At 32.8% G+C, this 25,522-nt stretch overlaps 5 protein-coding genes across 7 annotated transcripts; 3 read left to right on the forward strand and 2 right to left on the reverse strand.

Annotated features, from left to right (window-relative positions):
- Positions 1-1,020: 1,020 nt before the first annotated feature.
- On the forward strand, positions 1,021-4,777 carry LOC9327709 (metal tolerance protein C4). Of its 3 annotated transcripts, none has more exons than XR_002329407.1 (14): positions 1,021-1,536; positions 1,655-1,709; positions 2,247-2,379; positions 2,468-2,523; positions 2,620-2,734; positions 2,852-2,909; positions 3,023-3,141; positions 3,295-3,414; positions 3,496-3,597; positions 3,683-3,755; positions 3,921-3,988; positions 4,090-4,150; positions 4,241-4,474; positions 4,572-4,777. XR_002329407.1 is itself a non-coding variant. In XM_021013116.1 (14 exons), exons 1-13 carry the CDS (start codon positions 1,266-1,268, stop codon positions 4,363-4,365), a joined length of 1,356 nt encoding a protein of 451 aa, XP_020868775.1. In that variant the 5' UTR covers positions 1,021-1,265; the 3' UTR covers positions 4,366-4,394; positions 4,572-4,777. The 3 variants fall into 3 exon arrangements, 2 of the variants coding, with proteins under 2 accessions (XP_020868775.1, XP_002891647.1); XM_021013116.1 differs by having other exon boundaries at positions 4,241-4,394; XM_002891601.2 differs by having other exon boundaries at positions 4,241-4,777.
- Positions 4,778-4,868: 91 nt separating this feature from the next.
- On the forward strand, positions 4,869-6,700 carry LOC9327710 (probable LRR receptor-like protein kinase At1g51890). The gene is made up of 6 exons (XM_021013117.1): positions 4,869-5,085; positions 5,181-5,401; positions 5,487-5,613; positions 5,698-5,760; positions 5,837-6,029; positions 6,109-6,700. The coding sequence occupies exons 1-6, from the start codon at positions 5,037-5,039 to the stop codon at positions 6,464-6,466; spliced, it is 1,011 nt and encodes a 336-aa protein (XP_020868776.1). The 5' UTR covers positions 4,869-5,036; the 3' UTR covers positions 6,467-6,700.
- A 61-nt stretch (positions 6,701-6,761) lies between these two features.
- Positions 6,762-9,165, reverse strand: LOC9327711. The gene is made up of 6 exons (XM_002894280.2): positions 8,862-9,165; positions 8,390-8,543; positions 8,227-8,297; positions 8,046-8,131; positions 7,373-7,952; positions 6,762-7,292 (listed from the first exon to the last, which is right to left on the reverse strand). The coding sequence occupies exons 1-6, from the start codon at positions 8,961-8,963 to the stop codon at positions 7,014-7,016; spliced, it is 1,272 nt and encodes a 423-aa protein (XP_002894326.1). The 5' UTR covers positions 8,964-9,165; the 3' UTR covers positions 6,762-7,013.
- Positions 9,166-12,413: 3,248 nt separating this feature from the next.
- Positions 12,414-14,889, reverse strand: LOC9330388 (exocyst complex component EXO70B1). The gene has a single exon (XM_002894281.2). It carries the CDS (start codon positions 14,541-14,543, stop codon positions 12,561-12,563), a length of 1,983 nt encoding a protein of 660 aa, XP_002894327.1. The 5' UTR covers positions 14,544-14,889; the 3' UTR covers positions 12,414-12,560.
- Positions 14,890-15,293: 404 nt separating this feature from the next.
- LOC9330389 (ATP synthase subunit epsilon, mitochondrial) lies at positions 15,294-16,670 on the forward strand. Its single transcript, XM_021013257.1, has 2 exons — positions 15,294-15,547; positions 16,366-16,670. Exons 1-2 carry the CDS (start codon positions 15,364-15,366, stop codon positions 16,392-16,394), a joined length of 213 nt encoding a protein of 70 aa, XP_020868916.1. The 5' UTR covers positions 15,294-15,363; the 3' UTR covers positions 16,395-16,670.
- The last annotated feature ends 8,852 nt before the right edge of the window (positions 16,671-25,522 follow it).

A 25,522-nucleotide genomic window follows, 5' to 3' on the forward strand; every position in this document is an offset into this window, starting at 1 on the left:
ACGAAAATGGTTCAGTGCGACTGTGACTGCTCCTTTGTTTCAGTGGCAAAGATTTTTACATAGAATTTTGTCTTAAAAGACTTTTAAATATCCCATTTTGTGAGAGATATATTAGATTCCATTTTTTCTTTTTTTATAACTTCAAGAAAAATAGCTCATTTCTTTCAATTTCTTGTCTAGAAAAAAGCTCAGGAATTATCTCATCTTATCATGAAAATCTGAAAATCTTCTCATAATTTCATTTTTTAATAATAATATATTTGACCTTTGCATATACCGGTCAATACATTTCAATTTCCTTATTAGCTACATTACACTTAGAGGTGTCAAGCGGGCCGACAGCCCGCGGGCTTTGTCCAAGTAGCCCACAGCGGGGCGGACTTGGACATCATTTTTCATGCCCATAAAATAGCGGGCCTCGCGGACAAGCCCAGGCGAATTGCGGGTTTTTGCGGGTTTTGTCCACGGATTTGCGGGCCGGCCCGCGGACTACAAATATTTAATAAAAATAAATAATTAATATAAATAAATAAATATTTTTACATAATTCTAAAAATATATATGTGAAATATATGAACATATAACGAAATTTAATGTATAAAATTATAAGATTTACAAAAAATTAATTCTAAAAGTTTTTTTTATTGAAAAATTATTAATTTCAAATTTTAAAAATTAATTTTATTTTTTAATTATTTTTAAAATATTTAAAACTAAACCCGCGGGCCGGCCCGTTAACCCGTTGGGCTTAGCGGGGCGGGCCTGGACATATTATTTTTGCCCGCGGTCCTAGCGGGCCGGCCCACTGCAGTCTCATAAATTTAAATGCCCATCGCGGGCGGCCCAAATGGTATAAAAAGAATATTCTTATAATCTTTGTGGACACTAAAATTATATAAGATCTTCTCATGATTTTTGATTTTAGATTTTTAGGTTTCAAAGTTTAATCTTTTGATACTAAAGTTCACTTAATTTTATTTTTTGTGAAAGATATGATTTTTTTCCAGAATTAAAAAAGAAAAAGAAAAGGAAAGATCTTTTGCTTGTCGTCAAGTTCATGGTCTCATGGACAACACGCAGAGAACAAAGGACCTCCGCCGAGCCCTATCACTCTGAGCTCAAAATCATATCTTCCTCCTTTCGAATTTTCATTACCCAAATCCCAATTCTCCGGGACAAAGAAAAAAGCTTTCTCCTTTTTGGGAATCGTTTGTTCACTTTCCCGGAGACAAAAATCCATACTTGCATGCTCTGAAGACTCTGAAATGCAATCAACACATCGGATTTTGTCTCGCCTCCTTCATTCTCCAGGAAAAGGTTACATCAGAGCTAGTGTCGGTGGCTCAGTTCACTTTTTGGCGCTATTCGACGAGAAAGACAAAGGATTTGTAGATACTCATCGGAGTTTTAGTTCTCTTATCCATTCCAATTCTCACTTAAGAAGGTTTATCTCCACCAATTGTTCAAACAAAGGTCTTGGTGTGCGATGTTCTGTTTCGGAAACACCCTTAATTGATACCTACTCCTCTCACCGGAGTATGTCTTCTTTTCGTTGACCTAAAGTTTTCACTTTTTTTTGTATATTTTGTGGTTTATTTGGTTTGCTTAGGGATACTTAGTTTGGAGAAATTTTAATGTGGTTGCTCGCTTACAGATTTCTTCACTCGGGCGAAACAAGTGAAGAGAATTGAGATCAATGATCAACACAGGTAATGTTCTAGTTAGTGTTTTTTTGTAATGTGAGTATTATCATCGTGTGATCATGTCGTTTAGGTGTGGTTTAAGAAGTTCTAGTTAGTGTTTTTTTTTTTTTTTTTGTTAATAGATATTCATAGTTAGTGTTTTCTGTAATGTGAGTAGTTACTTCGTGTGATCATGTTGTGTAGCTGTGGTTTAAGAAGTTCTATTGAATTGCCGTTAGCTAAATACATTTTGTTAACTGGTTGTTTTGGTTCCAAAAGTGGGTAATTTTATCCGTTCTTGTATCCTCATGAAGATTCATTCTGGTATCTTTTTTGGGTAGAATACAGTGTTAGCTAGCTTCTGTTTTGGGTTCAGTTTCATAGACTTTGTTGTGCTTTAATAGTTTTGTTGCTTGGTGAAGTTCGTTGAGTCAGCCAAGGGAGGTCATGAGAAGAGAAATTCTTCCATGTACTTGGTGTCCTTCTCTTGTGAAGCCCTTTAGCTATATTTTTATTAGGAGTTTTTCCTAACTTCTGAGTTATGCTTTCGTGAACATTTTGCAGTCAAAGAGCTGTCACTACTGCACTATGGTGCAACTTCCTCGTATTTTCACTTAAGTTTGGGGTTTGGTGGACAAGTTCTAGCCATGTCATAATGGCTGAAGTAGTTCACTCCGTCGCTGATTTTGCTAACCAGGTTTGTTGCTGTTATGCTTTTTTGTTGCTCCGGTTTAATATATTGACTATTGAGTGAAGAAAAACTGATATATATATTGATGTTGTAGGCACTTCTTGCTTATGGGCTTAGTAGCTCAAGGCGTGCACCAGATGCCCTTCATCCGTGAGTCTCTAGTAATATTGTATACTCTATGGTAGAAGAGAACAGCTTTCTCTTTTTTGGAAGAATTACTTGGACCAACTTTTTTACTTTTCTCAGCTATGGCTACTCAAAAGAAAGATTTGTATGGTCCTTGATATCTGCTGTTGGCATCTTTTGCCTTGGGTCTGGTGCTACCATAGTCAATGGAGTACAGAACTTATGGACTTCTTCGGTAATTGGCTCGGAATATATTTTGACCTTGATTTCATCTGCTATTGATATTTTGGGTTATTAGATATTCTTTGTACATTTTCTTGGTTGTTCATCAATTTTTGAAAATCTTTCTCAGCCACCTCCGAATATGGAATATGCTGCTTTGGTAATTGGTGGTTCTTTTATAATTGAAGGTATTAACTTTTCCTGATCTTTGTACATCTTGTTATGTGAACCTTTCTTGGAGTTGGAGTAGCTGTTCTTCAATACTACTTGCTGAATATTTGTTAACGTTAATGTCTCAAAGGTGCCTCGCTTCTCGTTGCGATTCAATCTGTCAAAAAAGGAGCTGCTCAAGAAGGGATGACCATAAGAGATTATATATGGCGTGGTCATGATCCTACTTCTGTTGCTGTTATGACTGAGGTATTACTTTATGCTTGGATCTGATTTGAACATATATATATATATATATATAGAAACAGAGTAAATTAATGTTCCTAGAGTGAATCGTTGAAAAACACTGCTAAATTGTATTATGTTCTAATTTGTCTGTTAGTAACTATCATAAATGCACAGGATGGCGCTGCAGTGGCAGGTTTGGCAATTGCTGCCGCATCTCTTGTTGCTGTTAGGATGACAGGAAATCCTATCTATGATCCTATAGGATCAATTGTAGTCGGAAATTTACTTGGAATGGTATGTTTGTACTCTCCTTAACTTGTTAAATTATTACTCTATATATTACATTTCTAAACTAAAGAGTATGAATTCTACTAGGTCGCTATATTTCTCATTCAACGAAACCGACATGCCTTGATTGGAAGAGCAATGGATGATCAAGACATGAGTAAAGTTCTTAAATTTTTGAGGAATGACACGGTACACATTCTGCTTATCATAACTTAGAAGTCTCATATATGACGCATGTAGAGGTGGGCTCAGAATCAAATATTTTGTTGTGTAGGTTGTAGATGCTTTATATGACTGCAAAAGTGAAGTGATTGGTCCTGGATCCTTCAGATTTAAAGCTGAAATAGGTGAGTATTTTGAACTGTTATTTGCTCTCAAAGAATTGGATTGTTCACTTTGCTTGAAAATAAGAAGGGAAAAGACAAAGCTTAGCAAGTGAAGATCATTGTATCGTATTCTGGACTTCTTGAGTGATTCCATTAGGCACTGTATTAATTGCTACATTCAAACAGATTTTAACGGGCAGATGGTTGTCCAAAACTATCTGAAGAGAACTGGGCGTGAAGAGTGGGCGAAACTGGTAACTAAATTTGCAACTTTTATATCATAGTTGTGTCCCTTTAGCTTATGAACAATCTGTTAACTTCCAAAATTCTGAAAATTGATGGTATATTTACTCAGTTTCGGGAGGCCGCACAGAAAGGAGATGATTCTGCAATGCTCAAGATTATGTCAAACTACGGTACGCAAATGTCAAGTTCTACTTCTGGATTTGCCATAGTTGATGTTCCAAGCTTGAAAAAGAAGTAAAAAACCAAATAATCTGTTGTAGGTGAGGAAGTTGTCACGGCTTTAGGAAGTGAAGTAGACCGGTTAGAGAAAGAGATCCAAGAGCTTGTCCCAGGAATCCAGCATGTTGACATTGAAGCACACAACCCCACAGACCCGTCTCTATGATCTGAAAAAAGAAACTCGCTTAATTCAAGGTCAGATTATCGGATTATCGATTCATTATTTTGTTCCATTCACTTGGCCTGAAGAAATGCAAGCCACAAGTATGATTGTGGTAAATCCTGGCCTCTTGGAGAAATAGAAGAGTGTTATTTCAGTTGTGTGATTGGGAAAAAAATTTGCAAATGGATTCTTCTCTTACCTTGTTTCAGGTGTAGAAGACTTATAAAAGTTAGAAGTCTCATGAGTGTTGATGTTATATTCTATGCACACAACAACAACAACAAAAAAGCTTGTTACTTGTAGAAACATTGAGATGTAAGATCGATATTATTTTATATGTACACGATACTAGTGTTTTGGTATTTCGTCGTATTCAGTATTTAGATAATTTGGTGTAGTCAAACCGTTTGACTAAGACCTAATGCCTATGTTCACATGACTCAAACCAAAGCAAAAAAAAAAAAAATTGTCTTTATACAGATGGAATATAACTGTTTGGTCAAAGTTTACACGATCACATTGAAATGAGAATCGTAATATTATTTTTTCGTGGAAACGCGTAAGTTGACATTAAGAAGTTGACTAGGAAAAATTCTGCTGCTCTTTTGTATTTTATGGCGATGGTGTGTATTGGTGTTTCTAAGAAACAGATAAACCAGTTTGCATTGTAGGCGATGACGGAAGCGACAGGCCTGAGGCGTTTCTTTTCTAAGTTCATTTGCTGTGTGTCCAATGCACAAGATCAAATGTTTAGGAACTATAATTTATATCCAATAACTTCGTTTTTCTTACCATTTTTCCCCAACTTTTCTTTGCAGGTGATGCAGACGATTCGACTATTGAATATGAACCATATGTGTACATTCCAGCGAATAGTTACTCGTATGCCGAGGTTACGAAAATTACAAACAAGTTCAATAGAGTTCATGGCAAAGGAGGGTTTGGTGTAGTTTATCGTGGAGTTTTAAACAAGCAACAAGTTGCAGTAAAGATGATAAACCGAGCATCCGTCTACAACATTGTACAGTTTACCAAAGAGGTAACTGGATAAAAGCAGGAAATTATTGCTTCCCTGAAGAAAAAAAGTAGATTTTCATCGGTTGAATGTTTTGTTGCTCGATCAGGTTCATGACTTTGTAAAAGTTCGTCACAGAAACTTGGTGAGCCTCATTGGGTATTGCGATGATGGTGAGCACTTGGCCCTAATCTACGAATTCGTGGCAAATGGAGACTTGAATGATCAACTATCTGGTATGAAACTACATTCTAGTTTTGGTTTGTTCTTCAAGTTGTACGAATACCAGAAGATAACCGCATTTGCTTTCGATGTAACAGGGAAGTTTGGTAATGTCCTGAGCTGGGAAAGCAGGTTGAAAATCATCATTGGAGTAGCACAAGGTAACTTAAACTGCAGTGATTGAACCAGAGTTTCTCATTCATGGTGGAAACTGATATTTGTAAAGTGCATTCACAGGTCTGGAGTATTTGCATAGCGAGTTGCGAATCCTTCACAGATATGTTAAGCCGACAAATATCCTACTAGACGAAAATTTTGAAGCGAAATTGGCTGATTTCGGATTGTCTAGATCCTCCCCAACCAACCCTGACACAGAGGCGTCAAATAAGATTTATGTCAAGCCTGGAAGAGATCCATATCTCGATGACCAGTAAGAAAAGATACATATTTTCCTCAGTACTTTTAATGGACTCGAAAATGTTACTCAGTGGGTGTATTGGATAATGCATATACTTCAACTCGAACTGGTTAACCCAAACGAGCGACATTTATAGCTTTGGCATTGTTATGTTGGAGATGATAACCAATCAGCCTGTGGTTGACAACAACCGCGAGAGTCCTCACATTTCAAAATGGGTCGATTTAAAGGTCGCAAAAGGCGATACTCTAGAGATTGTTGATCCCAGGCTAAACAATGACTTTGAGCCTAACTCAGTCAGGAAAGCTATGGATATAGCATGCAGTTGTGCAGCTCGTGCTCATAATAGGCCAAGCATGAGCCAGGTTGTTATAGAGCTCAATGAGTGTCTAGCCTTAGAGAAGGCTCGAAGTATTGGAAGAACTGGGGAGATAACTCAGACTCAGTGAGCAATATGACCATGAGTTCAATTATCTCAACATTTTCATCTTAATTTCTTTTGTTGTAACCGTCATCATCACATTTTCCGTATCTTTGCTTACCTCTTTTCTCTCTAAAAGAAGAAAAGACAAATCGTACATTGCATTGTTCAGGCATGGTTGCTGCATTTTGTCCACTTTATAGCTGTTCATTTTCAGTAATGTTTAAACAGCGAACAATGTCTCGCTGTATCTTCTATGTTCCTCCTTTGACTATGATGTCTCTCTCCAGTCGACCATACGGTTATGACATAAACAGTATGCAAAAGTTATATGAGCCAATAGATTCAAATTGTAACTTCAACAGTTTACTTTCCTTACCTAAACAAGGCAGCTACCCCAATGAGAATACTTTGACTAAAAATCGAATTGGTATGGAGCTAAACTTATCAATAAACAACCGGAAGAAAAACTGGTGACTAGATTGGCTTACATTTGGTGAGAAGACCATTTCACAGATTTTGGCTTCAAGATCACTTTAGCAAAACATTTCCCTCATAAGTTACATCAGAGAAGTTCAGCAAAAGCATGAATACGCCAAGTGGTTCTTCTTTGATATGTAGGGAGAGATGTAATTAGTGGGAACACCGGATGTCCCTGAGATCTCGGCTGGAACGAGAACTTGAGGCTTGCCTAAAGCTATCCTTTTTCCAACTGTGTTGGCGTAAAACAGACCGGGAATGGCTGGCACAAATACATCACTCCTTGAACTTATGTAGAAGTCAATAACATTTTCATATTCAGAATTTTCTAATTCAAGGTACTTCGATTTCTTATCTGACGGCATTATCGCCTCCTGCCATTTTTCAGAAAGAAAATCGAGATTAGCAAATAGGTGGAAACTTCAGAGACTAAAGAGTAAAAAAATTTATGCACCTTAGTATATGTTTTTGGGAAAATGTCCTTAAGAATATTGAGGCTGCTCTCCCATCTTGGCTGAGTCAGATATATAGTTGTATCGCGGTCAAATCCAAGCTTCCTCAAGAACAATGCAATCTCTTGTGCGTTGTAACATGTTTTGGATCCCACAGCACCTGTTTCATGGCAATTTTTCTTTTCAAGTATCTCAACCCTCAAGTCTATGGCTATGAAACGGCCACCAGATTTCTTGCTATGTGTCTTCAACCGCTGAATCATCGATTCAACCAATTCATTCACTCCCGGTTGCAACTCCAAGGAACCAAACATTGCCAAACAAGAGACAGGGTCGGTTTCAGCACCCTGCGAAGATTTCCTCAAATTCACAGAAGGGAAATAGGTTGTAACTCTTATATTCCCTTTTGATTTGAAGATGGGATCAATATGTTCCTTGATGTAATCTTCTGCAACTCGGGTAGGAACCTTAACAATGGCGATATCTCTTAGAGATACATGGCTCGGCAATTTTCTTACAACTTTGACGACACTTTCCAAGCTTTTAACGATTTTATCCACATCATAGATGTCTTCAAAGTTCCTGGTCAAGCATTTCAAATTTGTTCATAAACCTTAGAAAAACAAACAATTCAGCGAAACCAAAATGTTTATGAAAATATAAAAAACCACTAACATTTCATCACCAGGTTTGCTTCCTCTAATGTCTGGAAGCACAAGAGTTGCTCCAAGATGCTTCGCCACCATAACGGCATCCGTAATCTAAAGAAGATGATAAAGTTAAACAACATAAAACATCAGTGGAAAGCCAGATTGAGTTCACAAATTTGAAACTTTAGAGTTAGTATAAAGGATACCTGAGAAACATGGTATTCAGGACCATTCGTTAAGGAGAATGTAACATAACCCTTCGACGATACAGCTTCATCTGCAAACACCAGAAACATTTAACACAAAATCAAACCAAAAACCGCAGAGAAGATTTAAAAAGAGAACAAATCTAAGGTTTGAAATATATACCAGATTGAGATATAGACCAACAAGGTTTAAGTCCATGGCTATCTTCCATCCAAGGACCTTTATTCCCACCTTCAAAGGCTCTAACAAGTCCATCTTCAACAGCTACTCTTGATCCCTGGAATTCAATATCATGTGCATCTCCTTGAACTTTTTCCTGTAAAAACCACAAAGAACCAAAAATAAGAACTTAAGAGAAGCATTTGGAGAATTTAGCTACCAATAGAATCAAAAAGCCCGAAGCTTTCACAATCAATTTAGAAGAAAAAAAACAGCTGAATCAATCATTATCTCCAAAGTCTGAACCTTTATGATCAATGCAATCCGAATTCGATCCAAAATGCATAAAAATTGGGTTTTTATTGAAGAAAATCTAACTAGATCTGCTTCTCAGAGAAAGATCCAAAAGAAAAGAAAAAAAACGATCACTTGAATTTAGCTCAGTCACTATCGCATGAGGGTTAATTAAAAATACCTGAACAGCATCAAAGTAATCTCTATGAAGCATTTGTCCGAGCATCACAAACATGGTAATGGTCAGAATTCCAGCCACCACTTGCCTCAAATCCACACCCATCTCCTTCTTCTTCTTCTTACACTCTCCTTATCTTTCTCTTGAAAAATGGGTTTTTCGAGAGGGTTTCACGGAAATTGAGGAGAATTACGAAAAAGAAAGAGAGACAAGATTTCACAAATCTGAGTCCCTTTTGATGATTTTGTCAAAAGACAGTTTTTTATTTATTTATGTATTGGGGTTATATATTGTCAGTGTTCTCAAGCTTTGCCTTAAGAACAAAACACAGCCACCGACACTCTCGCCGTGAATTCTGGTATTCAACTCAACCGGTTTGTTTTTATCAACCGGATATGTACCGATTTTGAGGTCAGTTAACCGGATTTGTACCGTATCGAACCAAAATTAGTCAACAAATCTAATCTGTATTTTTATGTACTTACGAAGTGGTTTGTTTTGATTTAATAAAAAAATGAGAAATCTGTAGAAGTCACATTTTTTATATTTCCCTTAATTGATTTTTGTCGTCTTCTATAAATTAATTAATTATCAAATTTTTAAGGAATATAATAATGATTCCCTGAATCGTATAATTTGTCAATTTATTAATTAAAATTGACAAGTGACTTGCCAGTTGCCACTATTAATTACTGTCTTTTTAAGCGAGATTGAATTAATTGACAAATAGAGTACAATTAAGTTTTATTTTCTTGTTGGTTTTAAAGTACAATTAAGCTCCGAGATTTTCATAATGAAATGTGTATAATTGTGCAGAGAAGTGTTAACTTAACGGTAATAAAGTTTTGCAGCGGAATAAATTACGAAAGTAATCTCGAGCAGTGGTGAAGTTAGGAACTAAATGTATAAGAATAAACAAAAAATTAATTACGATATATTATTTCTATTAATTTTTAATATTTTATTTCATGAAATTAAGTGATCAAAAATATAAGTATGATACAAGAACCCTAACCTAGAATATTCTAATCTTTGTGGGTCATTTTTTGTTCCCTTTTTTCCCAAATTATCACGCCATCATTACATTAATCATGTCTCATGTATTCTAAAGATAAATTTGACATGAACATTTTTTTCTTTGCAAATAAAATGGAAGAAAGCTAAGTACAAAATAATTTTCATCCAAAAGTCTTATAAGATCGATTGGATCAGACAAAAAACGATAAACAATTACCTTGGACTATATTATGTGATAATGTTTATTCTATATTTTATTCAAAAAATTAAAGCGAAAATTGGTCTACCTAATCCAATTTATTTATTTTTCAACTATAAGTTCCTGCAAAATTTGGTGTAATAGCAGTTAGTTGGTGAAAAATAGTGTACGAGACAAACAAAACTACTATGGCTTTGGTCTTTGTCTCTATTGTTAGAGTGAATAAGGAAATTAATGGAAGGCGAGGAATGTGTTATATGGCAACACTTTAGTAATTAGATTTCTTTGTCAAATTGATGACATAATCATCATACACATATTTTGATGTCTTTCCGGGATTGCCTCCTAAAAAGTAGGTCTGGGCATTTGGGTATTCGGGTCGGGTTCGGATCGGGTTTTTCGAGGTTGGGTCTTTCGGGTTTAGAAATTTTGGACATGTTGGGTTATATGTACAATTTCGGGTCGGATTCGGTTCGGGTTCATTTCGGATCCGAGTAATTCGGATATTTGTTAAAGAACCCGTAAATAACCAAAACTATTTCGGGTTTGAGTACTACTTACCCAAACTTTGTCCAAATATATCCAAACAAACATAAAAGTATCCATAAAACCCGAAAGATCTGAAATTATAACAAGTTGTTCCTTAAAATAAAATATAAAACAAGAAGTAAACCTTGTTTTGAGTTTTTTTTCATAACTTAAATCATTAAACAAGTCACAAATTCAAGTTATTAGTGCATATATGTCCTCATATGTGTATATATGTTCGAGTAATAAAAAGTACTCACGGGTACCGGGTTCGGTTCGGATAATACCTGATACCCACAATTATTTGAAAACAGAACCCGATCGAGTAATTAGCCGGAACCGAAGTAGAACGGGTTCGGGTAATTCGGGTCGGGTTCGGTTTGGTTCTTCGGGTTCGGGTATTATGCCCAGGCCTACTAAAAAGGATGACACTAAAGTATGAATATGGTTTTATGTATTTGTAAGACTTACCAAGCATTAACCTTTCTGAAATTCGTTAGTTCGGATGACGAAATCAAAAGTTATATATTAGATAATGACATATAGTTTAGTAGTTTGTGACAATATACTAATATTGTAGCTAACAAGAAATAAAAATAATATATTATCGTTGTGTCATTATCCAGATTCAAACTTACATAGTGCATGTTATTGATAAAAAAAAGTGTGTTAGTATTAATATTGGTTAAATATTAAAAAAACAAAGACTACAAAAGTAGTTAAAATTTAAAAAGGTTGTTATCATAATTTATTGGTTAAAAATAAAAAATTATGATCTCATTGTGTTTCTCTAAATAATTTTTTTTCCTTAGTAAGGTTTTTTGGGCTTATCAACCTCTCTACAAGCAAATGTAACTAGTAGCATCAAAGTAGTGCAAGATAAGGCAAATTTTACCAAGCTATCATCAAATCTAATTCGAGCTTCAAGGTCTTCAAAACTAAAAACTAAGGAGATTAAATCGAACTCTTCTTGAACTCGTTTAATTTTTCGATAAATCGAACTCAAAGAGACGAAACTATTCTTATTTGATAGGCACACAATTAAATCATTGCAGTCTAAAACAAATCCTACTCTTTTGAAGCCCACTCTATGAATAAACAATATGGCCCAGGCCCATGTAAGGCCCTTCCGCTTTTGCTGCTAGTATCGAAATGAGTCATCGTCTATCAGTAAACACAGTTAATTTCCGGTCTAATCGGTACGATTCTTCCGTCGGACCCGTCGTCGGAGACCAATCTCAATTGCTTCTCAGAGTCAAAGAATTAATCTATATATTCTCCTCTAATCTAGATACTCTCCTCCTTTTAATGAAAGGACGAAACTACCCCTTTATTAGGTATACCTTCTAGTTGTAGACGAATATTCCCTAGTTGTACCAGTTACAACCCGTATAAAAGGATTCGAACCCTGGGGGCGCGCGCGTGCGCATGGAGCTCGCAACCACTGAGTTATTGTGTTTTTCGTTAAACACTTACCGATTTAATTGTATTTAACCTTTATCAACCGAAATCAACCCTCATTAAGAGTAATTTTGTCTTTCTACCGTTGAAGAGTATTTGAGACAAAATTTGAAGCTTAGGAGCCCCTGAGAATTTGTTCCCCCGTCGTCGATCGCCGTTGATTTTGAAGCTTTCCGCATTAAGAATTCTATTCAACTTTGACCCACGACGGCGTTCAACTTCTTTGTTCTTACCTCTCAAGAAGGTTCGCTCTTCAAGTTTAAAGTCTCAATCTTTTCTTGAAAAGTTGCAAAATTTGGAAACTTTCATTTTTGTTTGACCAATCTCTGAACTCCGAAGTTGCAAATTAATTAAGTACGTAGTTCTTATAATCTTATGGATTCAATTTCATTGATCAATGTCACATATACAAATACATTATACACCTCCCTAGTCCCTATGTTTGGCTAAGCTTCACCAAGAAACGGCTGTAATTTAGTGATCTTGTCTAAGTATTATCATATAGCTTCTAATGTCAAGTGAGAATTCTGAGTAATCTCCAAATCCATCACTTTGTTCACAAAGTGAGACTCTTTGTCTCTCTTCTCTGTCTCTTCTTTCTTCTGAAACATTGTCTTCAGTTTCATCTCTAAACCCTTTGGATTATAATATAAATGCTTACTATCACTTGTAGGATCTTCTTCTACTAGAAGCTTTATGTAACTTTGTAGGTAACTCTTGTATCTTGGCACAACTGTTTTCACCATTGCTTGACATATCTTCCATGCCAACTTGTCGTCCTCAACAACCCAATTTGCTTGCTTTGTGTATATCTCATCAAAGCCTTTAGAAAATGCTTGTAATGTTCGTTTGATCGACTCACGGGCTCGTTTTCTTTTCACAGGAGATGATTCTGATGATGATGATGATGAAGAAGTGGTTTGGGGTTTGTTGGTGGTGAGTAGAGACAAGAGATTTCCCCAGCTTTCTTTGACATATAGTGCAGCGTAATAGTCTCTGTATTGCTCGTGTGCGTTTAACCAAGACTCTCCCATCATTTCCCCGAGATGAGTCTCTCTCAAACCGCAGAAATGGGAGTGATTGTTCATCATAAAGATGCAAGAAAGAGCGGTTTCTTTGTTGGAACTCGACCAGGCATCTAAGTTCAAAGCTATCTCTCTCAGTATGTTGTAGATGTGACCTGTGAGAAGCTCGTCTTGATACTTTGTGTTTTTCCATCCCAAATCAATCTCGAGAATCTTCGACAAGGTTGGCTTGTTGTTGTTCCCCAGTAGCTTGTTGCAATACTCAGTGACAACGCTAACAAGCCTCGGGACACCTCCATCAAGAGGTGGGCAATTTGGTCTCTGTAGCTCCACCTGACAAGGTAACTCCCAGAAGATTTCGCAGACACCCTTAACAAGATTGTTAATTAGCTCTCGGGTAACTCTGCGTATCTCTGAACACTGTTCCCCTTGAAATAGCCGGTTAAACTCTATCCGAATGTTGTCCATTGTAGAGAAACAATCTAAGAGCTTTAGTAGCTTTGGTGGATCTTTCTTGCATTTGCTGATTCTTGATCCAAATCTGAGAAGCTGAAGGATTACTGAATTTGAAGCTATTTCTCCAAAGCAACGCGAGGGAACATCTTCTCCCACATCTTCAAATACGTCATAGCAGAGCTTACTCTCAAACTCATATGTCTCTCTCACAGCTATCTCCATATGCGATCTCCATTGATCTATATCGCCTTCAATATCATGCACATTATCAGCTTCTGTGATTGTTTTCTCCAGATAACCAATCTCAAACCGTTTCTGAATGACCGTTGTGCGGACTTTGATGTAAACAGATACACAGTTTTTCAACCGCGTGTGAGCATGTAATCTCTTGATGATAGCCTGCAACTTTCTCAAGTTAACTTTCGACAAAACCTGCTCCTCTTTGAGAATCCGCTTGAATTCTGTTTCAAGATTCTTCAACGCTGTGTAAAGAATCCCTCCTTTGAGATAAGCACGAGGCTCGGTCATTTGCAATTCCCGGAGAAGCTCTATGGAAGTCTTGAACCGCAAACCGCAAGGATGATCTTCAGGCATTCCCTTTTCGGTTAGGAACTCGATTGTATCTTCAAGCCAATTAAGAGCAAGAACACAGCTACTGGAGAGAAGCTTCATCACTTCACCAAGACGTTTAACATCTGAAACATAACCGAGGACTCCATCAGAGGACACGAGAGATCTCTCAAGCTCTTGAACCGTAGAAAAGACTCTCAAAACAGCGGATATCGGAGCAATGGTGTGACGGATATGATCAGAGAAAGGAGAAGCCTTCCATCTCTCAACTTTAAGATCAGCTTCTAAAGACAACAACTTGTGGTTGATCTCTTTAATCTTGGATCCAGTCTTGTTAAGAACCAATGAAAAGGTTTCTGATTTCTCCATCTCACTCTTCAATAAACTTCTCATTGCTTTAAGTCTCTCAAGTCTCTTTGCTTCAGCCATTGCTTTGCTGCTTACTCAGTGGAGGATATTGTTGCTTCAACAACTATTTATGTCCTCGGAAGATAAACCAAATTTCTTACCAAACCCACCAAAACAAGCAATTACCAGTGTTCTTCTTCTAAAGACTTCTGAAAACCAAACAAGATCAGATTTGGTATTTGAAAATGTTAATAATCATTAACTTAAAAGCAAAACCCAAAGTCTTGTTTTATTTGTTAGTCAGCTCAACCATCTTTATCTGAAACTAAACTGTTTCTCTCTGTTATTTTCTTCTGCAGTTTGATCATCTGACAAGTCAATGAGATTGTTGTCTTCTCTCTGTTGCATTTAATATTTTAACTTAGAAAAAACTACAAAACAAACAAATGCAGACATTTACACGAAATTATGCAGACATATAATACACGAAATTCAATCTACCTGAAAATGAGAATAAGTTGTGAGTAAATTTCGTGGAGACTCCGGGAAATAAGATTGTTTGTTTTACTATTTTTATGTAACTTCACTTAAATTTCTATTTGCCTAATCAAGGAATTAAAAATAGCAAATCTGGGGTTTGGCTCAGTCTTCGCGTAAACTCCAAGAAACAATCATAAAAACAAATAAAAAGACAAAAAGAAATAGTTCTGAGATGAATTGGGTAGATGGAAAATTGGTAAGAAGAAGATAGTTACTTAATGGGCCAACTACATAATTTGATTAGGCCCAATGGGCCTAATTTGTGTGGGGATTATTAGGGCACAACAGAATCAGTCTCTCTCTCTGACTCTCATTTCGTGAATTTCTCAGAATCAGAAGGAAGGAAGAAACAAGATCGGAGATGGCATCGAATGCGGCGGTTCCGTTTTGGAGAGCGGCGGGGATGACGTATATATCGTATTCAAACATCTGTGCGAATATCGTGAGGAATTGTCTCAAGGAGCCACACAAAGCTGAAGCCCTAACTCGCGAGAAGGTTCACTTCTCTCTTTCCAAATGGGCTGATGGAAAGCCCCAGAAACCTGGTTAGCGTCTCGATCCTTGATCTTTGACCTTTGGATCTGGATTCTTCATGTTCTTGTGTCCTGGAAATTGTTGGATTGCGTAGATATCTGATTTCGTAGATCGTTTTGGGAAAGCTATTGAATTTAAGAAGAAGGTGATTCATTTTAGATCTACGGATAAAAAGATTTATAATCTCCATTGATTTGGCTTAAACTTACCTCTGCTTCTTGATTGGGATCAGTTCAATACTATCCTCATAAATTGTTGTTATGTCCAAGTGTTGGAATCTCTCAATTAGATTTAGCTTCAGAGAAAACCTCAAAACTCTAGTAGTTTGTGTGAAACAAGGACATGAAGAAGATGGAAACATTGCAATCTTTGGATCTGAATTCTTCATGTTCTTGTTATGTCCTGGAAATTGTTGGAATACGTACCTGATATCGTAGACCATTTTGGGAAAGCTGTTGAATTTAAGAGCAAGTAATCATTTTAGAATTGTTGATATAAAAAAAAAACTTTAGAATTTACGAAGCTTCGTTGATTTTGCGCTTGATCTGTCTCTCTTCTGCTTCTGGATTTGATTCACTTCATTCAATTTGGTTTCCTCATAAGATGTTGTTATGTCCACATTGTTGAATTTCTCAAACCTCAATTAGTTAGCCTCGAAAAACAAGTAGTTTGTGCCAAACAAGAACATGAAGGAGATAAAATGTTTGGCAATAGGGTTTACAGAGACAATGATTCCAGATTTAGTCTATCCGAAAATGGTTCAGCTTTCTACTTTTCTTGTTGATCCATTTGTCTAACATTCTCACATGTTGTTGTTTCTCCTTGACAGTTTTGCGGTCAGACACACCTGAAATTTGAGATCAAGTTTGAGCTTATGTTCCTAAGGGATTCAAAAGCAACTGTGTTACCAAGATTTGTTATCTTTTTATTGTCAGCAATGGAGCTTGAGTGAGAAACTCATTTCCAATCATAATAATGACACATTGTGGCTTATGTATCTGTTTTCTTGTTTTGCATCTATTCTGCTTCACTTTTTATATGCAAATAATCAAAGAGCCTTTGAAGTCTCTTTACACTGTCAAGATATTGATTGTTACAGAACAGTGAGAATCTATATATATCGGCTAAGCAACATTATTTATTATAATAAAACATTTATTTAGTACATATTTATGTGACTTATAATTAATAAAAAAATTAAATAAAGAAAAACGAATTACGTAAAATAAATGAGATGTTAAAATAATGATAAAATAATATTATTAAAATTTTATTAGTAGTAATGATATAAATCAACTTTTATTAGATAAAACTTAAAAATGAACATATTTCAAAATTTTAAATGTCTTACTGAGTTTTAGAATGAATGTAAATTTAAATACATGGATAATAGAAGTATAAAACCAAATTTATGAAACACTATATGTAAAATTTTAAACAAAAAGATTAAATTTAAAGTAAGACATTAGTTTCTAAGAACAATATACTACATATTTTTATTTATTTACTTAAAGAAAAAAAAAATTATTAAATTCAACTTAAAATTTATAATTTAAGCGAAGATATTGTAAGAGTCACATTTTATGTTGTGAAATTATAAAAACAAATCTTGAAAATTGTTTTAACCCAAGAAATTGAGTATTGAAAGATAGGAATTAAAGACAAAATAGTTATGATATGTCTTGAAAATCAATTCACAGACCAATATATATCATATATGAGTCAATAGAAGGTAAAAACTAAAAAGAAAGTCGATGTCAAGAGGGGACGAGTTTATCATAGAAGATGACAAAAGAATTGGTAGTTAAAAGTTTTTGAAAATAAAATTCTAAAACTTAGAAAGATAATGCAAATGACTAAAGTAAAATGTTTAAGATCTCATTCATTTTGTGAAAAGAATGAGTTCTTAGGAAAATAAATGACATATATTATTAAACAAATCATTAGATTCAAACTTAGGCTTAACCGTTTAGCCATGTAATCATGCAAAGTGAGATAAAATAGACAAGAGAATTCTCTTATGGCGCGCTGCACTTGCTTCGATGGGTAAAACAAGCTCGCTAAAGCTGTTCTAAAGCTGTTCTAGCAACATGGTATTATATATGTACATTTACACTAAATAATGTTCATGAAACTCGGTATATTCGCATTTATAGGGAATCATGTTACGTTCGTATCGATATTTAATCATAAATAATATCTACAATAAAGTCAACAATCGATAATTAACTTCAAAACTTTTTAAAAAAATATCTTCATGGAATATGAATAAGAAAGAAACTCTTTTAGAGATAAAATAAATGGATCATTAGATGGTGGTCGATACCGTTTATTATTTTCGTGAATTTCCTAAGAGATCTTTTTTACAACGTGATTTATATCAAACCATTTATTTTTCAAGGAAACATTATCGTCGACAATATATATATATATATATATATATATATATATATATTGTATATCGCTTATTATATTTATACTCAATTATTTATCTTTTAAATTTTAAGGAATCTATTTTATGCTAAAAATTTTATAATAATAGACCATTATCGTACAAAATTTTATATTTTATGCAATATATTTCAAATTTAAAATTTTATTACAAAAATTTAAAATTTTATGCTAAAAAAATTTATTATAAAATTTTTATAATAAACCATTTATTTATCATTATCGTACAAAATCTAGTAGCATAAAATTAAGCACATGTGTGGAGAATCAATACACTGACACTGTAATAAGTCGAGAGAAGATCATACTTTATATTAAGCATGAGAGTATACAAATTGATTTTCTGAATCATGTGTATTGAAGCGCCGAACGCACCTTTGCGGGTTGCCTTCAAGATAAATATTTTCTTCTTCCTTCTTCGTTCCCAAATTTATTAGGGTTACGTGAGAAGCACTCTCGTTCTTCTCTATATCAAGGTTTGAAGAAATTTGATGTTACGGTTGTTCATGTTTGTGTTTGAAGCATGTGCGGGATTTATTGTTTGGTTTTCACTTCTCCCAGACCAACGTTGCAAAAGAATGCCGAAATTTAGATTTAGGTGGGAGGATACTTACTCCATCAATCTTGAGTATAGAATGTGAGTGTGAAAAGAGTCTATGTCTTACTTAAATCAATTGTTTTTTTCACAGTTTATGAAACCAAAAAGAATGTAGTCATGTTTTGATGAAAATGTGCATAACTGATTAGTCGGAGAAAACTGTTCAGCATCAGTGCAAAGAATATTCACTCCTTCTCTAAAACTCAACAAAACTTGAAAACATTCTTTTCTATTTGTTTTTGTTTTCTGAGAAAAAACCTATGTTTCTCCATTGAATGTTTGTCAATATGTGGTGTTGCACTTACCTAATGACAATCTACATATACATTTTTAATTACATTTTAGATAAAACACTTTGTTTTCTAAACTATTTACAAAGAATATTATTGTTGATATCAAATATCCAAAAAACTTTATCATTAATTCTCTATTACCCATATAACTCAAATACAATTAAATTTTTTAACATTAATTATAAAATAAAAAATATCCATATAATGTTCCACATTTAATAATATCGATATTTAAAAGAATTGGTTATGATTTAAATTTATGATTCTATTATTCTCATTGTATGATTTTTTAATTGTTTTGAATCATCATATAATACATAAAAAATTTGATATATTGTGATTCGAAATTTAAAAAACGGACTTATATTACTTAATTGATGAAAACGTGTGTGTTAAGCATCCCACATCGGCTATATTGTTTAATCAATAATTCAGAGTCATATTATAAATAAATAAAAAAAGAAATTGTTAATAATACTCTTTTTGAGATACCCCTTTTCAAAAATACTCCTTTTGAGAGTCCATTTTTAAGTTTGCCCTCTTTTAATTTTTAGTGACCATTTTACCCTTATTTGAAGCAAAATTAGGTCTACACAATACAAAATATTTTTTGGCGGGAAAAGTGATCCCGCAAATTTTTGGCGGGAAACGTGATCCAGCAATTTTCTCGAAAAAATTTTTTTTTTGCGGGAAAAGTGATTCCACAATTTTTTTGGCGAAATTTTTTTGGCGGGAAAAATTTACAAGGTATTTTAAAGGTTTTACAGAGTATTTACAAGTGTTTTGTAAGGTTTTTACAATGTATTTTAAAAGGTTTTACAAGGTACTTATTAGGTTTTATAAGGTATTTATAACTTGTAAAATCTTATAAAAAACTTGTAAAACCTTATAACTTATAAAACCTTATAAAATAGCTTGTAAAATCTTATAATATCTTATAATATCTTATAAATACCTTATAAATACGTTGTAAAACCTTTTAAAATACACTGTAAAACCTTATAAATACCCTTTAAAACCTTTAAAATACCTTGTAAAATGTTCCCGCCAAAACAAAATTATTGCGGAATCACTTTTCCCGCAAAAAAAAAAATTTGGCGGGAAAATTTTTTGCGGGAACATTTTACAAGGTATTTTAAAGGTTTTACAAGTTTTTACAAAATCAAATTTTTAATTTTGATGTGTGCACATTCTCGTGTTTTCCTTATATATTTGTGATGTCTTTTACTAAAAAAGGGTAATTTAGTCATTTTGTACATAAAAAATGGTATTTTTAAAAATGGACAGATAAAGGGGGTATTTTTGAAAAGGAGTATTGAAAAAGGGGCATTTTTGTGAGTCTCCCTTAAAAAAAATGAATACATATCCGAATGAGCAGAAAGCTTAACATAACAAGCATCCAAATTTAAAAGTTTGTATAAGGTTTAGTTCAGTTTTTTATTTTACCGGATATAGTAAATTTTAAACTTTAAGAAGTTTTAAATATTATAATTGTTATATTTAAAATCAATAAAAAGTTTGTAATATTATGAATATTTGAACATATTAAAATTTAAAATAACTCGGGACGGGTTATACCGCGGAATGGGATTATATGGCGAGAAGAGTTGAATCAACATAAACAAAAATTTAAAATATCATTAACCGTTGCTTTAATACGGGTTAAATCTTTATTTTATTAAGACTAGGCTAATACCTGCACGACATGCGGGTTTTTCTATCCATAATTTGTTAGTTTTAACAATTAGATAAATAATATTTTAGTGTTTTTCTAATAATCATTTTGATGTGTTTCTTTAACTCTCGAGTAAATAAGTCATTCCTTTTTTTTTGTTTATTTCTTTTTTTTAATTACATTGTTTAACACTTATTTATATTATTTACCTTAATATATTTTATTATCTTTAAAATAAACCGTAATTCAACTAATACTCATTGTCACTAATGCTATATATATATATATATATATATATATATATATATATTATAGTATATGAAAATATGAAAAAAAATCTAATATTATATTCTTTATTATTTATATTTTAATCAAATCAAAAATTTAATTAAAATTCCATTGATTTTATGTTTATGCATAAGTTTATACAATTTAATAATACAATTAAATTTAAATAAGTTAATTTATATATGAGTTGAATAAAATTTTGTAACTACTTAAATTGAAATTACTTAATTAATAAATGAAAATATGTCAATTATTCATATAAAAAAGAATTAATGCATGATTTAAATTCCTAATTAAATAAGATAATAAATGTAGTACATATGTTGATGTGACACATGGCATTCTCTCTACTGCTGATGTGGCGGAATGATGGCGAGATTTTGCCAACTTTCATATATATGATTGTATAAAACAAAAATTGTTCCACGTTATATTGTTATTTAATAACAATTATAAACTATAAGATATAAATGTCATTAAAATGATACAATTTACAAACTTTTATGTATAATAGATAATTAGAAAACAAATCGTCTTAGTCAATACCTAGTATGTATTGTTGTTCTTACCTAATGAAAATATGTGTTGTTGTTCTTACCTGGTTATTAGATCAACTCTCTTAATCCTCATGAGTAAAAAAAACAAACTAATCTCATAAATGAAAATTTTAAATTGGAACAAAGATTATAGGTGAATGTTTTTCACGGATCCTCATCCTTAGTTATGTTGATGCCAAGAACATTCAACGTTGGACGTACCACCAAACTTGAAATTACGGATTGCATCAGTCCTTCTGTAGTCAGATGTGAGGATAAATACAACTGCGGAACAATTGAGTTTTGTAGATGATTAAAGAAAGAATCAATCAGTAGGATATGACAGTTCTAAAGCGGAGAGAAAAAGGAACAAAAAAGTCGCAAACAGAGGAAGGCTTTGCTTAAATATGTAACTAGCACCTAAATCCAAGATGCTTACACTTTCAAGTACAACATCACCAAAAATGAGTAGCATGTTTGCAGACAACCTCCTCCAGCTCCAATTCTTGAGCACCAAGTTCTTCATCCATCGGAACTCAATCATCTTCAAGCAGGCCCGACTTAGAGGCAGTGCTGACAGTGCTAAAGCATTGGGTCCACATTATTTTCCAGTTTTTATAAAGTTTTAAGGTCAAAATTTTTTGATATTTTTGTAAACAAGGGTCAAAAATTTTAAAACTTTGTAACTAAGATCTTAAGTTTTTAGAAAAAAACAATAATTGGACACAAGGTCCAAAAAAAATTTGAGCCAGGCCTGTCTTCAAGTCCCGTTAGGTTTGCTTCGTTCTAATGTTTTTATAAGTGAATGTTCTTGGCATCAACATAACCAAGGATGATATGTCGAAATTTTGTATTTATTAGATCAACATTCTACAAATGTAAAAAAAAAATTCCAAGATTTTCATAATAAATACAAAATTTCTAAATATATTTAATGCTGAATATTCTATAAGTCGAGATCATATTCAAATCTTTTTATTTCCTTAAATAAGGCTTTTTTGTTAAACAAAATTTTTTTCTATCTTTAGTTAATTATTTTAGTTTGAATATATAAATATTAAAAGATTTAATCAAAAGATTATCATTCAATTTATTAAGATTGTTCTGCAAGGTAAAAGAATATTCCACTAGAAGATTTCAATTTCTTAACCCTAAATCGACAACTCCTCTTCGTTATATAAGATCATCCATTTCTCTGAACAAGACATCCATTTTTTTCATCCCAGTTTTATATGATTTTTTTTTTCTTTCTAATTTTGCTCAATCAAATTTATTTGTTTCAGTTTAGCTTTCTTATTATCAGATTATATATAATTTCATATACATTGATGTTAATATCCTTTTGGGAGACTCACAAAAATGCCCCTTTTTCAATATCCCTTTTCAAAAATGCCCCCTTTGGATGTCCATTTTTAAAAATACCCCTTTTTATGTACAAAATGACTAAATTACCCTTCTTTTAATAAAAGATATTACAAATATATAAGGAAATATAACAAAATTAGGTTCACAAAATACAAAATATTTTTGGCGGGAAAAGTGATCCCACAATTTTTCCCGCCAAAAACACTTGTAAAAACTTGTAAAACCTTTAAAATACCTTGTAAAATTTTCCCGTAAAATTTTTTCCCGCCAAAAATTTTTTTTTGCGGGAAAAGTGATTCCGCAATTTTTTTGGCGTTAAATTTTTGGCGAGAAAATTTTTGGCGGGAAAAATTTACAAGGTATTTTAAAGGTTTTTTACAAGGTATTTATAAGGTTTTACAATGTATTTTAAAAGTTTTTACAACGTATTTATAAGGTATTTATAAGATATTATAAGATTTTACAAGCTATTTTATAAGGTTTTACAAGTTATAAGATTTTACAAGTTTTTTATAAGGTTTTACAAGTTGTAAATACTTTATAAAACCTTATAAGTACCTTGTAAAACCTTTTAAAATACATTGTAAAACTTTACAAAACACTTGTAAATACTCTGTAAAACCTTTAAAATACCTTGTAAATTTTTCCCGCCAAAAAAATTGCGGAATAACTTTTCCTGCAAAAAAAATTTTTTGGCGGGAAAAATTTTTAGGAAAAAATTTTACAAGGTATTTTAAAGGTTTTTACAAGTGTTTTGGCGGGAAAATTGGGGGATCACTATTCCCGCCAAAAAATATTTTGTATTTTGTGGACCTAATTTTGTTTCAAATAAAGGTAAAATGGTCATTAAAAATTAAAAGAGGGCAAACTTAAAAATGGACTCTCAAAGGGAGCATTTTTGAAAAGGGGTATTGAAAAAGGGGCATTTTTAACAATTTCTCTATCTTTTTCTAATATAAATTTTTTTTTTACATTATGCAGGTGCATATTATATTTGATAATGGAAAAACAAAATTCACATTTGATTGGGACGTGATTTTTAAAGTTCAAGGTACAATACTTTTAATTTTCCATTGCTGCTACTTTGATATATGCTTTAACCAGATTTCAAGATTGAAAACTATAAAATTACAACGAAAAAATGATAAGATTTGTAAGCTTAGATTTTTACTTTCAAATATATTAAAACATTCTGAATCTCATTCTCTTTTGTCAATAGACGTACTTGGTCAAGTTGTGAGTGTTGGATCCATCAAGGTTTCAGAACAAAATAATAAGACCACAAAACGACTCAATAATAAAAATCTTGGTTTGAAACCCCTTTATTCATCTCTTCTAAGTTTAATTAAAAAATATGTGCAATGTAGTATTACATTTAACCAAAAATAAAAATGAAAATGAAAAAGAAACTTAAACAAATGAAAATAGAATCGTTGACGTTCCGTGACGTCTTCTCACCACTACTCCTTTTCGTTTATATATGTATATATTTTTCAAAAAAAGATTTAGATTAGAGTTTTGGTATTTATCTCTTTGAACATTCTTCTAATTAATTACAATGCAATGGTCAGAAATTAAAAATTTCCTAAGTTTCAGCATCATCAGAAAATAGAAGAAATTGGTACTTTGTGCTATATGATGGAAATGGTTACTATATGCTCATCAAAAGCAGCTAATGTAACATATATATTACCAACCAACATAATAAGCTATAGGAAGAAATCACTGAACCCAAAAACTGATATGGATGAGTCTAAGATTTAAAATATATATTTATAATCATGTTCGATTTATCTTTCCAGATAGAAGAATTTTTTCATTGTTTTTGGCATCCATGGATATAGATTCCATGTTATTGCACGTGAAAGACTTGCTAACAAAAATTCCTTTTAATTGATATTTGCTTTTTTTTCTTGTGTCTTAACGTTGTTAATTTGTAGATTTATTCCGTAATCAAGGAAGAAGAGATAAAATTCTTATCAAATATATATATTTTTTTAAAAACAACATGATACTGGGCCAAACAAAACCCAATATAGCCCACGTAGAAACTTAGACCCAATACAACTATTTTTTTTTTTTTGCTCTCAACGACACAATGTAATTATGAACCTAATTGAACCAAATAAATTGTTAATTTCATATAAACAAAAATACAAATCTAATGCAGCTAAATATATTTGATATACAATACAATATTCTCTTCTTCTTTATTACCAAGTCATGTTTTTCAACCAAGTTAAGATTAAAAAACATTTAATTCCTACAATAAAATAACCAGTATGATATAGAATATAGATTTAAAATTTATCATATACTATTATTTAATTCTACAAACAAAATATACAACCATTGTCAAATGAAATATATAACATTATATTCAAATAGTAATAAAAATAAAATATTATGATATATTCCCTTTTATACTATACTATTATACTATATTATTTCTTATTTATTCGAACAAAATATACAATTTAATTCATAAAAAAATATTAAATTTCGTGCTGTATAGTACGAGCCATGATCTAGTGTATGCTGTAAATGGATATCCAAATTTTATATTAATACAAAGTTTCTAGGGAGACTTAGCGCAGAGGTAAAAACAGAGCCTCTAATTTGCGAATCGGTAAATGCCAGTTTTGTCTCAGACAAAAGAAAAAAGATTGTTACTAATGGCCATCCATTTTAAAATAATTACGGAAAACTCATGTGCTTACACAGCTATGCGAGTGGGATAAGGGTCTTGATTTTTTTTGGCAAAAAAGAATGATATGACA

The sequence above is a fragment of the Arabidopsis lyrata genome (assembly GCF_000004255.2).
Source record: "Arabidopsis lyrata subsp. lyrata unplaced genomic scaffold ARALYscaffold_1, whole genome shotgun sequence".
Taxonomy (NCBI): domain Eukaryota; kingdom Viridiplantae; phylum Streptophyta; class Magnoliopsida; order Brassicales; family Brassicaceae; genus Arabidopsis; species Arabidopsis lyrata.

Excerpts from the sequence above, each read along its gene's own strand:
- LOC9330389 (XM_021013257.1), top strand. The coding sequence starts at position 15,364 with ATGGCATCGAATGCGGCGGTTCCGTTTTGGAGAGCGGCGGGGATGACG. Across the intron at positions 15,548-16,365 it reads TGGAAAGCCCCAGAAACCTG|TTTTGCGGTCAGACACACCT; the intron begins GTTAGCGTCTCG and ends TCTCCTTGACAG.
- LOC9327709 (XM_002891601.2), top strand. The coding sequence starts at position 1,266 with ATGCAATCAACACATCGGATTTTGTCTCGCCTCCTTCATTCTCCAGGA. Across the intron at positions 2,735-2,851 it reads AGAACTTATGGACTTCTTCG|CCACCTCCGAATATGGAATA; the intron begins GTAATTGGCTCG and ends AATCTTTCTCAG. Across the intron at positions 3,142-3,294 it reads CTGTTGCTGTTATGACTGAG|GATGGCGCTGCAGTGGCAGG; the intron begins GTATTACTTTAT and ends ATAAATGCACAG.
- LOC9330388 (XM_002894281.2), bottom strand. The coding sequence starts at position 14,543 with ATGGCTGAAGCAAAGAGACTTGAGAGACTTAAAGCAATGAGAAGTTTA.
- LOC9327711 (XM_002894280.2), bottom strand. The coding sequence starts at position 8,963 with ATGGGTGTGGATTTGAGGCAAGTGGTGGCTGGAATTCTGACCATTACC. Across the intron at positions 8,544-8,861 it reads ATTACTTTGATGCTGTTCAG|GAAAAAGTTCAAGGAGATGC; the intron begins GTATTTTTAATT and ends TGGTTTTTACAG. Across the intron at positions 7,293-7,372 it reads TCCCAAAAACATATACTAAG|GAGGCGATAATGCCGTCAGA; the intron begins GTGCATAAATTT and ends GAAAAATGGCAG.
- LOC9327710 (XM_021013117.1), top strand. The coding sequence starts at position 5,037 with ATGACGGAAGCGACAGGCCTGAGGCGTTTCTTTTCTAAGTTCATTTGC. Across the intron at positions 5,614-5,697 it reads CTTGAATGATCAACTATCTG|GGAAGTTTGGTAATGTCCTG; the intron begins GTATGAAACTAC and ends TCGATGTAACAG. Across the intron at positions 5,761-5,836 it reads CATCATTGGAGTAGCACAAG|GTCTGGAGTATTTGCATAGC; the intron begins GTAACTTAAACT and ends GTGCATTCACAG.